Here is a 15,059-nt window from a genome sequence, read left to right as displayed (position 1 = left end):
GCTAACAGACCGCTGAGGTTGTTCGTGCCAGTAGAAGAGGGAGAAAGGGACAATGGGAGTCCAGCAGGTGACAGCCATTCCTGGTGAGATCAATGGAGCTGGTTTGATATTCTATAAACAATCTCCTGACAATGATTCGCTTCAACATTTTCTAAAGGGATGAGAAACTCCATGAATTTTCCCTTACGTGTCTCTGTTTCTGGATCCGGTCTGGACTGAAACCAAACTGCTGCAATACCACAAGCAAAGCTGCTCTCCAAGGAGCCTCAGCCTGACAGCTGCTGAGAAGGACCAGAAAGTCCATTTGTGTAGCACAGATTTTACACGCCCGAGAGATCTGCCCATGTCTGGGATAACTGAGATATTTTTAGAGTGCAGCCAAGGGTGAAATTTCCAGGTTTTGCTTTTGCTACCTATGAGTCACATCTGCCCATGGCAGAGCACTGGCTAATTTTGGTACCCATGGTTTTTGGCAGGGATGCTTAAATGACATTTGAAAGCAGAAATCCCCATAGCTTGCTAATAGATCAGGAAAATGGACAGATGAGAAGATCCAGAGATATGATTCCCACTCCATCACCAGCAGTGCATCTTCCTCAGCAGGGTGAGTGGATAAATGGGGCCCCTGATTGAAGTCAGCTCCCGACAGACCTACCCCGCTCCTCGTAATTGCACCATCATCCAGCCATGGGCATCCTCCAGCTAGCTGATATGAGAACACAGATCTCATTAAGTGATGCTTTCCTTTGCAGCATTAGATCTAAATCCCTCACTGGTGCTGTCCCTGCTGCAGACACACACCAAGCACTACAAAACACTGCAGCTATATCTAATTCTTTTCTTCCAGCTTAGAAATGGAGATGTTAATGCTGCTTCACCAACAAGTGTGTAAATAGATGTCCCAGGCCTTTGTGCACACCCCAGTGAATATCTCTGGCCAGCGGCTGATCAAAAGGTTAAACTCTGTGGGACTGGTTTCATCTGTGGTCCCAGCTGTCTGCTTTCCAGGGCTGGAGTAATTCTGAGTAATTAGCTCATTTGGCCTCAGGGCCAAATTGAATATCTGCTGTGCAATGCAAGGAGCATTGGGGCAAGTAATCCTTCATGCCTGTGCTGGTGTGCTCACTGGGGGCTGTGCATGCAGCAAACTGGGTTAGTTGATGTCTCTCCCCTGTTTGGGCTCAGCAGATGCTTGTGAATGCACCAGGGGCCCTGCTGCAGCACGGGGCCTGCATTCTCTGAGCAAGACTCCTTCCCAGAACAAGCCCTTCATTATCCCAAACTCCCTAGGGCTTATTTTTAGCCCCTCCTTTTCTTTCCTTTCTTCTTTTTACAGTATAGAAAACCATCAGCTCCACTGTCAGCCAGCTTATAACAGCAGTCCTGGAGCAAAGAAAAAAAGCTTCAAACCCACTGACTCTGTTGCATAAAGGTTTAGGCACAGATCCTGCTCATTTCCAGGGTTCCAAGTCCCACCATTCCTTATCCCTTTTCCAGCTCAGCTCTGTCCTTCAGAGCTGGGTGTCAGAAGGAAGCAGAGCCTTACATAAAGCAGGAGCAAGGCTGGAGCTCTGAGCCTTCCTCTGCTTCAGCCCAAGTTCGATCAGTGCCTGCTCTGCAGAGGACACCCCTGTGCAGGGCCACCAGGAGAGAGGAGCCTGCACAGCCTGGGCCGTGCGTCATCCTGGGCTCACACAGAGCCAGCCCCTGTCAAAATCCTCTGCTTATAAAACAAAGGTGCCTTGTGGCCAGCAGCTCTGCGCTAAACAACAGTTTAATCACAGACTTTATATAAAACAGTGGCACTGCCCAGATGAGGACACTGCTAAGAGGCATCACAGCACTGCTGGTGGGCTGTGTCACCATATCTGCCCTGTGCAGCAGCCCCAGGGCCTGGTGTGACACTGCCTGCTTCTCCACATAGCATCAGATTGAGGCACTGTAAAACAGATGGTCACTTGTAGAACATGGCAGCTATGGCTCCCTCTTTCCTCCATCTCAGAAAGGATTTGGGACATGAGGAAAACCCCTTCCTATGTAACAAAAGGCTCCAAAGTGCCTCTGTGAAGCAGTGTCTTGGTAGCAGAGAAAAGATGCTGCACAGTGGATGTTATGGAGGTCTCAGAGATGTCTACAGAGAAACAAGTGGGAGATAGAGAGGAGAGAGAGGACAGCTGTTCCCATTCAAAAATTAACAAAGTTAAACTCTGACACGGCAGTTTAAAAACCGGAAAAAGGCAGTTTGTTCAAGACAGGGTGGCTGAGCTTGGAAATTCCTTGCTGCAGATGTGGTTGTTAGAAGCTTAAATTGCTGCAAAAAGTGCCTAGACAAATTTCTGGAAGAAAAATCATTGAGGGGTAATAAATATAAAGATATCACACTTCTCTTTGAAACTTTGTTATCCATATGAACTGCTGGAGGCTGGAAAAGCTGAATACTACATGCTTGCCCTGTATTTGTACTTTTCTCTTAACATCTGCTCTTGGACACTAGCTAAGCTAGGTGAGTCATTGATCTGACCCAGACATGTTGTTTTTCTCTTTTGTAAGGGCTCTGATAAGTCAAAAAATACCTTTTTCATCCCCTCTTACATCCCATCCAATTTTCAAACTTCAATGCAGAAAGATAAGCCCACATTTCCTTTCCCAGGACCCCAAAATCCTTTCTTGGTAAGTTTCTCATGCTTGCTTTTCCTCCAAGACCCACCTCACCCCCAGCCAGAGCTCTGTGATGACAAACTCAAACCATAACACACTGGCCTTTGATTCCAGCAGTAAGGAGCAGAGACATGGCCAGAGCTGACCAGCTGTGAGCAAAGCCAGCCAGCACTTGCACCTGGAGCCCCCTCATGTCCTCAAGTACCTTTGTTACACAGCTGCTATTTAGCGACTCTTCTCATCCACATGTGATGCTAAAAATTATTCTGGATCCAGTCATGCCTTGGAAAACTGCAAGTCTAAGTAGGGCAGCTAAACGCCAACCTGCTTTTATTCACTCCTCCTGCCTATCATTAGTATTAATATCAACTTGTCAAGTTGATCTTGATGTACAAGCCCTGTGCAGCCTTGCTTCAGTGCAGGGCCAAAACCATAAAAATGCATCACAACGCAGCATCTTTTTTGTCAAGATTTGGCACCTTCCTTTAATAGCAGGGACCATCCTCTTCACTCCCCAGAGAACAGTAATGAAAACTCAGGGCACCCAGCAAGGTTCTTTCAGGAAAGTAACCCCAGTAGTCCCTGAGCCAGGTGACCATCCCTCAGCTGTTAGCAGCCTGCAACAAGCAGGCACCAGAGGTGACACCTCAATGGTTGGATTAAGTTAGGGGAAGGAAGTCAGGAAGTTTTCATGCTGGTGCCTCATCTGGTTGGATGTAAGATGAGATTTATCATGAGGAGCAGCAGCAAGATAGCAGGGCTTGCCATGTGATTCATGTGATTGCCATGGAGGCAGGATTGGTTGATGGAGCAGCACAGCCAGAAACACTAAACACATTACCCAAAGTCAAGGAGCAAATTCCCAAGACCTTCCTTTTCCAGGCTGGCCTGAGGAAACACCAGACAATGCTCTTGCTCTCAGATGAGTTACTCATCCCCTAAGTCTTTTCCCTGCCTGCCATAACCCACATGGAAATGCCTCAGGAGCAGTGTGTGGCACCTTCTGGCTTTTGCTAGGGGGAGAGGAGGGCTCTGCAGTCTCTGCCCTCAGACAGGATTGATTCCTGAAGGGACACGATGCCACTGCTTGGCAACATTTCAAGCTTTTCATAACTGATAATTATTTAAGACACCCGTGACATCGCTTCAATGTGTGCTGGATTGGTGCTGGATTCTGACAGTGGGCTGTGCTTGATTTTCCCCTTTGCCTCAAATATAACAGCAGGTCTGACTGGACATAGTGTCTGCAGCAAAAACACTGTGGTTCCATCACCTCTGGGTACTTGCCCAGCACCAGCTGCCCTGGGCAGCCAAACCAGACTGTATCATACCTTCAGGCAGCAGTGCCCACATGGTTTTGCTCTCTGGTAGGAGATAACTACAAGAGTTTACTCTCTGTTGTAGAGCCACTACTGATACTCCCTAAATCCAGTGCTCATCCTCTGTACCCTTACTCTACAGTCATTAAATATTTAATGGTTTTAACATAAATATACATTGACTTGTGTGTTCATCATTGAAAGAAAGGAAAGAGATAAGGTGGAAGATAAGATCAGATACAGGCAGCCTTCCATCCATGAGCAAAAGAGTGTTCAGATAGAGCCTTCTTTACATAATCATTTAGATTTAGATGACATGGAGCCTGCTCATGACAACCTTGATTAAAAACTCAGCATTTGCCAGGACACACTGTTGGAGCTGCCCCTTGAGTGCCTCAGTACACAGAGTCCAAAATAGCCCAGCAGTGACTCAGCTGCATGTGTTGACAAATGGGGATCTGCTTCCTCATCAAATACATCACAAGCCAACAAACCGTGGCTGGGGTATCCCACACACACATGGCCTTTCCTTCACAGAGGAGACATGGCCACAGCTCAGGACAGCCAGGATGGAGGAGCCACTGGGAAGATGCTGCTCTCTCCAGGCTTGCTCCTGGAGTTGGAGCTCCAACTCCAAGTCCCTGCAGAGCTGCCCCAGAGCAGGACCCAGCAGCTCATTGAGCACTGAGGATGTGAGCGTGGCATCAGCACGGTGTGAGCACCTTGGGTGTGCACAGGGACAGCTGGATGATGCACAAAGACTGCCAAGGTGTCACTCTCACGGCAAGAAAAACCCAACAGAGCTTTCACCATCTTACTGCCGTTAAGCTCAGTAGGTGTGAATGTCCATCTGTGTAATCTTTGCCACAGGTATCCAGCCCTGACCACAGCCTGCAACCTCAGCTGCACTTCTTCATCCAAGGAAGCAGCCAGTGGAGCTTTGGCACTGGCAGCACCGTCCTGGGAGAAGGTTCCTGTGGTAGCCAAGAGCCTGAGGAGAGGTCCCTGTGCACACACTGCACACATAGGCTGCTGCTGAGCCATTCCCATTGTAACCTGGACAAAAGTTCCTTTTCTCCATGCAGTGTCTCTGGCACCCACAGTGCTGCTACCCGGTGCTTTTGGAAACAGCAAATGAACGGCCAATACTACTGTGTATAGCTATTTGCTGTCAACTAGCCTGTATAGAACTCCTGCCTTTCCTGGCCTCTGTTCAATGATCTCCTCTCCCTGTATTTGTGATTGCCATTTCCTCTGCATTTTGCTTTTAGCAGCATAAAATAGTTGGGCTTCACCTCCCTGAGCATGGTATAGAGAGTGACTCAGAAACCTGCAATCTGCTTCAAAACAAAAAGATATAAAATAAAAGATATAAGCAGTAATGGAGCTACTTGGCTCAGGAGCAGAAATGCTAGAGGGTTATTCATGCACTCACAGACCTTCTAACCTTCCTTCAGCTTTTTTTAACCCCTGCAAACCTGGGGCAAGGCAGGCTGCAAGTAAGAGCTGATGTGTCATTTCAGATATGCTTCCACTCCAGTGTGCAAACCCTGGAGCTGGGCAATGGAAGAGCTCTGGTGCCAGCACCACTGACGTGGAAGGGGGAGCTGAGCTCTCACTCTATGGCCTCCAAAGTGCTCTTATTTCTGCTGGTTAAACAGATGCCAGCTTCTGAGGGGATTATGTGTCATGGAGCCTGTTGGCTGTGACAACTAATTATCTCTCACAACAGTTTGGCCTTGAGATTTTCAGCTCAAAGGGCGTAGCAGCAGTGCTGCCATCCTGCACCATGTGTAGTAATTTGTCCCCACTTGGGTTTCCCTGTCACAAAGAGGTGGCACCCCCAAAGTACACCATCCTCCCAAAACTCAGGCTCACACCAGCAGGTCCTATCAAGCAGCACAAGCGGGGAGCACCAGCACTCCAGTGAAACCTCAGAGATGCTTCCAGCAGGAACCCAGGAGAACAAGCAGCACTAAAATCAGCTCAGCATCCAAACAGCAGCCTGGCTGATCCTCCCATTGCCACAGCTGGGTGTTAGTGTGGCAGCCATGCCATGGCACACACCAACAGGGTCCAGCTCAGCTGCAGCCAAAGTGCAGGGGGAAAAATATCTGCCACAGCCGGAGTCTCTTTCTAGGGCAGAGCAGCCAAAGATTTAAACAGGTTTGGAATGCAGCCTCAAGAGGAAAAGAAAATTCCCCCTCTTACACCTCAGCTTTTTAATATCACCTTGAAGTTCCTGAGGAGAGGCTGAGTCTCTGAATACCAGCACTGCAGAGCTGCCTCAGTCTGCAGGGCCTGTGAAGAGATGCAGCTGTCTCTTAAATAACAGCAGTTGACACCAGTTGTGAATAGATGAGTGATCGTGGCTTCAGCCGTCACAGCCCAGGATCTGATTTCAAATGAAGCCCCATTCATCCATCCAGTGCCCATCACAGGGTTATTAAAGGAGCATCTGTCACAAAACCACAATGCCTTTAAATGCTTTAAAAGGGCACAACAAAAATAAGCCTGCTTAGCTTATATACTTTCCTCTGGGTGACGTGATTCTTGGAATTGTTTAGGAAAAATAAATTATAAATATGATGGGTCGGGAAAATACATTATATGAGCAGGGTGAGGTTTGTGTTTGACCTTAGTGTAGAGTTTGGCTGTCTGTTTGTTGCTCCAGGCCTGTGGGATAGGCATGAGAGACAGTGACAGGGAGTTTGTTGGGTAGCAGAGAGCACATCCCCAGCTCTCAGGTGTCCTGCTCCAGAGCCCTGGCTCAGTGCACTCCCTCCAGGGCACAAATGGAAAGCCATTCCTGGTTTGGATGCAGCAGGGATATCATCTCCAGCAGCAGGTCAGGGCCAAGTTCAGGCCAAATGGCATGTGCTATGGCAAGGCAAATGAGAGGGGTTGGTTTGGTTACTCATCAGGACTAAATCCATGTTCTGTGTTTTAAAAAAATTGCATTTAGCTAAACTGAAAGTCAAGCATAGACATCATGGCTGTCTTGAGTGAATGGTTCCAGCTCATACCATCTCACACTCACCAGCAAACTCTTACCTGAGACAACAAAGTCTTTTCCTTCTCTGCAACTGTGCAGCTCTCCTAGTACTTTTTATTCTCTGCCTGTTGCACTGGGCAAAACTGCCATCTTCTGGCACCTGAATAGGTGCCCTCCTGTCCTGCCAGCAGCAGGTCACCTCCTGCCCCACTGCCTCTCTGGGTGACATCCAGGCACAGGGATCAAAGGAAAAGATCACTGTTCATGCACAGACATGCTCTATTATATTCACAATAAATTGAAAGCATCTCAGAGCATTAGATTGATGCTCCTGGGGCCAGAGGTGGACATTTATGCCCTGTAATGCACATCAAACCCCTTTTAAGAGAAACTGGAGTGTCTGTGTGCAGGCTTAATGGTGGTGAGGAAGACTGTGCTGTGTGATGCTGGTCTGTGTTTGTAATTCATATTAAATGGTAATCCAAATTCTTCTTTTCTTTATAAATTGTTTTTAAAATTGTCTTGAATGTGGATGGAAAACTGGATTGTGGTCATATGTGCAAAGATGTTGGCTTCCTCTACGCAAACCTTTCATGCCAAAAGACAGGACTTCCTACCCCAAGTTTCAGCCTAGGGAGGCATTGCCCATGTTCATAGATTTTAACCCTAAAGCGGAATAAAGTTACATATTTTAAACTGTCCAAGCATTTTAGAAAGCTAAATCTCCTCTCTGTTCCCCCAAATCCCCAGTTTGTACTCTCAGATTATCACCATTTAAGTGGAGTCCTGGATTCTTTCCCAGAGCTGCATCTCGTGCAGCCCCAGCCCTGTGCTGGGTTTTGAACTGAAGCAGTGACTCACCTGTGCAGATTCATCTCCCTTCATCTGAGCTGACTGAAAGCCAGGCCTGGCATGGCCCTGCTCCCTCCCAGCACAGAGAGGCATGGCCAAAGGGGACTCACCCTGTGTGTTCTGGGAGCAAGACCTGCATGCTGCAGCCTCTTATCTGGATAAACCCTGGCAGAAAAAGGTTTTGTGTACAGATCCCAGCACAATGGACTGATTGGGACCCTTGTTCCTCAGGGAATAAAAATAGCAAGTTAATATTAAAACTGTGTATTTTCACAGATTGCAGGCGGGACCCACAACACACCATGCTTAATTTCCTGCTTTCAGTTCCCTATCAGATTTTATGCTTAGCTGAAAAACAAACTGAGGTTTGTTTTTTCCCCAGAATAAGATTTTTTTTTGCTTTAGCTACAATACATTCAGCCATGAAAAATGAGATTGAAAAAGATTAATAGGAAGCTGAAGGATCCATCAGAGATTGACAAAGATTAATGTGTGTCTTATTCTTAGCTGTTTTCTTTTTCTTTTCCCTTCTTCTCTTAGCTACCTAGACAGCTTAGATCGAATTGGAGCTGCAGACTACCAGCCCACGGAGCAGGATATCCTCCGAACCAGGGTCAAAACAACTGGCATCGTAGAAACCCATTTCACATTCAAAAACCTCCACTTCAGGTTAGTTCAAAATTGTACAGTAAATTTTCAGAACAACTATTTATCACAGGGTTTCCCCATAGTTCCTAAAGAAGTTGTTAAATTGCTGGTTAATGCATGGACAGCTCCCACAATGTAGAAGACACAGCATTTTGGAGGGTCAACAATATGAAAAGTTTGGCAATCCTGTCTTGAAAGTCACTGCCTGTAAGATAGAAGCTCATGGCAGCTTCTTCTAGCCCAAACACCTCTTTGTTGAAATGTATAATACAAGACTGACCCCCAAATCTGATCAAACCTCAATAATGTAAACATATTTGGCCAGATCTTTTCTCTTAAGTGGGTTGGTCACATGTAGCTAACACAATACATTGACCCTCATGGTGCCATCCAGTAGAGAGAAGAGGGCACAATGACAGAAAGCCACACACAAACAGTACTTAGAGCATGTAAAAGTCAAGATTGTGTGGTCTCCACCTCTGCTGCCCCTTTGGGACCCAGCATGCTGCTAAGGCTCTCCCACAGGTCCCCACATCCCTGTCTGTAACTGCTCCTCCTCGGCTGCAGGCTCTGGAGGAGAAGACCGAGCTAGCAGTGACAGATCACTGCTCTGTGTTTGGAGCCCCCCAGGACCCAGGGGGTCAGAGAATGCCCAGAATGCTCGAGTTCCCTGGCAGTAGGCAGGAGTGGGTGGTGATGGTGCTCCCCTGTGCTGCAGGCTCTTCGATGTCGGGGGCCAGCGGTCAGAGCGCAAGAAGTGGATCCACTGCTTTGAGGATGTCACAGCGATCATCTTCTGCGTGGCGCTCAGTGGCTACGACCAGGTGCTCCATGAAGACGAAACCACGGTGAGTCTGAGTGGGTCCTGGAGGCCCCAGCAGCTCTGTGTGGGACACTGCACAGCCAGCAGATCACCAAATGCTCCCTGGGGTGCTGCACGAATGTGCTCTTGTCCCCTTGGCTCTGAAATCCTGGGGAGAGCTCTCCTTCGCATTCCTTGGTACCAAGTCTGCATACCCAGGTAATGCTTCCTTACACTGGTAAAGGCAAAGGGTTTGCTTCTCCTGTCTAGCCAGCCTGTGTTCTCAAAATACATTACAGGAACCTAGAACCAGCAAGAGGATAGAGCTGGGTGTATCCCTGTTTAAACAGGGAAGCAGTCAGGCCGTGGTGCAGAGGTGCAGGACAGCAGTGCACGCCTGGGGCTCAGCCCAGGAATGTAACCTATTTCTGCAGGCTACAGAAATTTGTTTTCCTTAGTGAGAATGGAACTGTTTAAGTCCTCAGGTAATTTGCTCTAGGAGAGATTTTATGACTTCCCACTGTGACATTAGGCTCAAAATACCATCTGGAAATAAAGCTGGTAAGAACCTGTGTGCTCCCTGGTATTAGAGTGCAATTAATACAAGTGAATTGAATATACAAAAAAGGATGCAGTAAGACTCATTGCTGTATTCTGACCATTCATTCAGTATGATGGGGATGCATGATGTTTTTGGGACTAATGACAACTGCTGTGGGCACTCAGTTACATTTGTCTAATGAAAAGGAATTGGAGCCCATACTCAGACTCAGTAATGATTTCATCGGTGCCCAATCTGCACAATCTGCAGCAGCAGCATGGAGTGCTTGCTCCTGCCAGCTCTGTCTTTCTGAGCCTTTTTATTCTCCTGCTGGAAAATATGTCAGGCTTGCAGAAATCTGTGGATGAGGATGGAATCGAGGGAAATACTGCTGTTAGGGGACAATTGTCTTGTCCCAAAAAGACTAGGGGGACTGTGGTTTGTAGCCTCTGAGCCAGGTTTATGAGCTCTAGCAAACTCTTTGATGAAATCAGTTGGTTGTTTGAATCATATTGATGCCAGAATTCTGGATGATATTAACATTATCAGTCACAAGACTGGTAACAGCATGAAGCTGTGTCAAGGAGAAGTTTAGACTGGAAATTAGGAAAGGTTCTTCACCCAGAGTGTGGTCAGGCACTGGAACAGGCTCACCAGGGAAGTGGTCACAGCACCAAGCCTGACAGAGTTCAAGAAGCATTTTGAGAATGCTCTCAGGCACATGTTGTGACTCTTGGGGTTGTTGCAGAACCAGGAGTTGGATTGGATGGTCCTTGTGATTCTGTGATCATGACTGTGTCTCCCTCCAGACTGACTGAGACACTCTACATCCTGTCATGTCTACTTATTTATAATCCCCAGTTGTCTCCTCCCTCTGACCCTGGCCCTGATACACTGAAGGATGCTCAGCCCTCTAGGATTTACTGGGAAGGAACCAAAATCTCCTGACATGATTTGAAAAATCCAGCCATTAGCTCAACACTATAGAGCTCTGCAGCTGGGCAGCAGGATCAGCCAGGAGACACAGGGGAACACAGAGGGAGAGGAAAGGTCCCGGACCAGGGAGCAAAGCTGTGGTATGAGTAGAGAGCAAGGTGCTCTGTAAGTATAGCTTGGATTGTGACACCCAAATTGTGAAGCCAAAGACAGCTTTTAATACAAGTCACCTTTGGGTGCCCATCTACACACGTCAGAGCCTGTGATTCAAAGCCATGGAGCACAAAATGGAATGGCCTGAATGCCAATGCCATTTTTTAAATGTCAGCCTTTACTCTGCTCCTCTGAACTGGAGGTTAGAGCATCTCTCCTGGGGAGAGCCCTGCCAGTGATTGTCCCTCACCCAGCCCCACCCAGAGCCAGCTCAGCCTGCCCCCTGAAGTGCCACGCTGCAGAAACGGGGAATTATGCATCTCCAAGCTTCCCTTTGCAGCAGGAGAGCAGCCTGGTGCAGCTCTGGCACAGCACTGACATTTGCTTGCTATTTCAGTCCCTGTTCACAGCACATTTTGGGGGATGCTGAGCAACAGGAGGGCAGAGGCAGCTGCTGCTCATTTACACATTCGGCGTAAACGGCGAAAGCATTCGGCATCGCCAGGACGCCCCTGCCTAACCCAGATAAACAGCCCTGAGCAAGGCCAGTGCACAGGAAACAACACTGGGGTTGCATCTTGCCTGCCCTATTGTGTACCCATCACAAATGGCAGGTGGAAAACGTGGCACTCACAGACCCTGGCCCCTCCCAGGTGATTTGAAGGAGAAGCAAACACTTCCCCCAAGCGTTTACCCCCTCCTTGGCAATGTGGTGCCTCCCCAGAAGCCCAGCAGTGGAGCAGCATCTCCTCCTCAGTCAGCTGATTTGCTGCCTGCATCCGTCACATCTGCCAGCTTGCATGACGTCAATCAGCTTCTATTGCTTCTCACTTGGAAAACACAAAGAAGAGGCAGCTGAGAAAGTGAGCTGGATGCTGCTCCTCCAGCTTCATTTTTTAGAGACACTTACTACACTGGCAGCTGTGCTGAGCCACTGAAGGTTTGGGGGCTGTACAGATGTCTCCATGAGTATGAAAGGACTTGGAGAGAGCTTTCATTGCTGGCATGGAGCCATGAGAGGGAAAGAACCTGACTGCCTATCAGGGTCCAAAAAACCCCTTCCAAATCTGGGTGCACGTAGAAAATGACTTTTCCTCCTGCACTCAGCACCCTGTTGTCAACGAGCACAAGATTTCACAGGTGCTTTTTGCACTTCTGTAAGTCAAACCACACTTCAGGTGGAGAAAACTGCATTTCAGATGCAGTCAGCATCACGTGGACCAGGAACAGACTCACCTTGGTAAGCTCCAGGTGGGACAAGTGTAGGGTCAGCTTATGTCACTGAAAAAAGCTCACAAACAGGTTTATTGTGAATCCTTTCCAAAGAGCTGGTTAAACAAGGCTGGGTGAAGCACTCTCTGACCTGTCCCTGCCCTTAAAATTCAAACACAGCTCTGTGCTTGTAAAGTTGTTTTGTGGGTTATTGTGCTCTTTGTTTTAAAAGACTGAGCACCCATCCTCCAACAGCAGCTAAAACAAGATCGTTGTGTTTGAAGCTGTCCCTGCTTCTTAAGGGCAGGCAGGCTTTTATAAGGGATGTATTTTCTCTCTAATTCTCTGTCACAAAGAGCCACACAGCAGGAGTCAAGGAAAGCAAGTACTCCCCTATGTCCAGATCAGAAAGACATAAAGAAAATAAAGAAAACTTTCTGCATCTGTGATTTTTAGGCCCTTACACCCGTAAAGATCACACTTTTCACAGAAACTCCCAGTACTGCTGAATCCAATTTCTCACGTTGCTTCCAACACCTTATGCTGCTGTTGGCAAATCCAAACTGTGTCCCTGAGTGCCCAGCTCCCAGGGGAGAGGAACAAGGCATGAGAGAGACTCAAGCAATGCCTTCAGCAGTCCCATTGCTGCCAGCCACAGCCCAAGCCAGAGCTCACGTGGCAAAGTGGTACCCTCTGCCCAGCCCATCCAACACACAAGGCACTGCCCTCAAGGAATTACACCTGCCTGTGCCTTTACCAAGTCCTTCACAAGGACCTGCCAGGCTCTCTGCCATTTTTGTACACGGGGGGAACATCCTGCTTTAACTGGCAGAACACCTCCCTGGATTATGTCTTTGCATAACAAGGCTGTTTCATCTCATTTGTGATTGATCTTTTTGTTTCATAAGCTGAAGTTACAGAAGGAAAAGCCTCAGCTCTGTAATCTGGGAAGAGAGAGAGACAGTCATATCACTCAGTAGAACTAGTGATTCACAAAGGTAGATTTCCATTGTTCTTTCTAAATAGAATTCCTATTGGATTTTTTTTTTAAACTGCAATAGAATAGGACCTGCCATGGGACCTGAGACTATCCTCTGGTTTTTTACCTTACAAATTCAAAGGCGTCATGGCAAGAGAGGGAGATGTTGATGCTGCACATTGCTGCCTCTGAAACTAAGATATTTAGGTCAACCATAGCTAGGCAAGACATGCAAGCATTGTTTGTGTCCCTGTTGCTGAGGATGGGATGGGTGGGAGGCTCTGTGCTGGTAACCCTTGGTGCATTAGTGTTGGCCTCTTGGTTTGTATCACACTGCATGACCTGGTTACTGTGCTCTCGCTGCTGTCACTGGGCAAGGAAAATGGAATTGCAGTGCTCAGAAATTGCCTTAGGAGTGACAAAGCAAGCCAAAGTGGCTTGGACATCTTAGGAAATATAAGCAGGAGAGGGAATATGGAGTTGCTGTGCTTAGGATAACCATCAGTGTCCTTACAGTTCATGTGACAGCTAGCACTTAATCACCAAGGAAAACAGAAAATATTGAATCAACTGGGTGTTGCAGAAAACACCAGTCTCCTCCCATGCTCTGGTAAAAAAAATATGGTTTTTGTAAGAGTGTTTCTGCCTGGGCAGAGTCTTGACTGCAGCATCCTTTCTCCCTCATGCTGAGTGAAAAGCTGTTTGCTCTTCACATCAGTGATGGCTGTGCAATGACATCTGATCTCAGCTATGAGCAATTCTGTTTCTTTTCCTGTGCAGGAGAAGTTAACTGGACTTTGAATATGCATGGGTGAGTGGTTACATGGCTGTTGGAGCTGCTTTTCTTGTTGGGGTATGAAATATTTGCCGGTGTAAGGATTTAAAAAAACAATTTTGAAATAGGAAGTAACATTAAGAAATCAACGTCTGAAGAGTTCTTCCCTTAATAAGAGACCCAACATAAAGTGAGAAAAAGCAGCATGATGGGTCCAAAAGCAGGTGAAATAATTTGAGTCACTGCATCTAAAAGTATGAGGAGTGTAATCTTTAGTGCCTCCTAGTAGAATAGGCACATCTGGTCCATCACAGGGGCCCCAGCCAAGTTCTAAGGGACTAAACTTATCTTCCACTGTGGATTTACTGGGAGGAGGGAGATTATATGGGGGATTTAACTTCTTATTCCTCCTTTAGCAGCAGTCTGTCCTTTTACATATGGTACCCAGACACTGCTTCCTCATCCTGGCCTCTGCACCTGGGTCTGCTTGAGCTGTTGCAGGGCTCCTACAAACATCTATTGAACTAGTAATGGCTGGGGAGGGAAAGGAAAGGGAGATAGTGAGGATTCCTGATGCTAGCCAGCACCAGGACAGCTTCTGTCCATGCATGGGCTCCCAGAAGCCCTTCTGGGATGCAACAACATTTCCCGTATGGCATCCAGGTATGACAACAGAAGCATCCGTGCCTGCTCACCAGAATATTGCTCTGCACCTTTGCCACACACAGAAAGCAATTTACAGCTATTGAATAATGTCATCATCTGGCTTTGGAATAATGTCATCTTCTCTTTAGTATGGGGGAGGAAAAGGTGGATTTTAAGACCAAAACATTTCCCACGTAAATAACGATGAGTGGCAGAGTAGTTATTATGTTTACTTGTCTGATTGGCAAAGCTGGAGAGAAAATCAACATAGAGATCAGAAAGCCAGGTCAGCCAGCCTTAGGAAGCTTTGGACCTTGTTGCTGGAATCTGAAAGGAATAGAGGTCATTCAGTGTAACCCTTATGTTCTGTGGGATGTATTGGTTTGTGCTGTGTGTATATGATTCTGTGATTCTATATTCTGGTTACCACTGAACACTAATAGTCACTGTTTGTTGGGAAAACAGTCTCATCTGCTAACATGCACTAATGCAAATCGATTAAACTGGATCAGAGAAGTAGGAGGACTTCTTTAGGATCCTTACC

General features: G+C 47.2%; 1 protein-coding gene across 2 annotated transcripts in view; it reads left to right on the top strand.

The window, feature by feature from the left end:
- The window catches only part of GNAO1 (G protein subunit alpha o1), a 139,983-nt gene that overhangs the window by 106,065 nt on the left and 18,859 nt on the right, over positions 1–15,059 (top strand). For both annotated transcript variants that reach the window (XM_074550993.1, XM_074550994.1), the window contains exons 5-6: positions 8,365–8,493; positions 9,191–9,320. In XM_074550993.1, the coding sequence (XP_074407094.1) occupies positions 8,365–8,493; positions 9,191–9,320 (259 nt within the window). The remainder of the gene's footprint in view (positions 1–8,364; positions 8,494–9,190; positions 9,321–15,059) is intronic.

The sequence above is a fragment of the Zonotrichia albicollis genome, chromosome 13 (genome assembly GCF_047830755.1).
Source record: "Zonotrichia albicollis isolate bZonAlb1 chromosome 13, bZonAlb1.hap1, whole genome shotgun sequence".
NCBI lineage: Eukaryota > Metazoa > Chordata > Aves > Passeriformes > Passerellidae > Zonotrichia > Zonotrichia albicollis.
The sequence above is the reverse complement of the archived record's forward strand: the minus strand, read 5'-3'. Positions and strand labels throughout refer to the sequence as shown.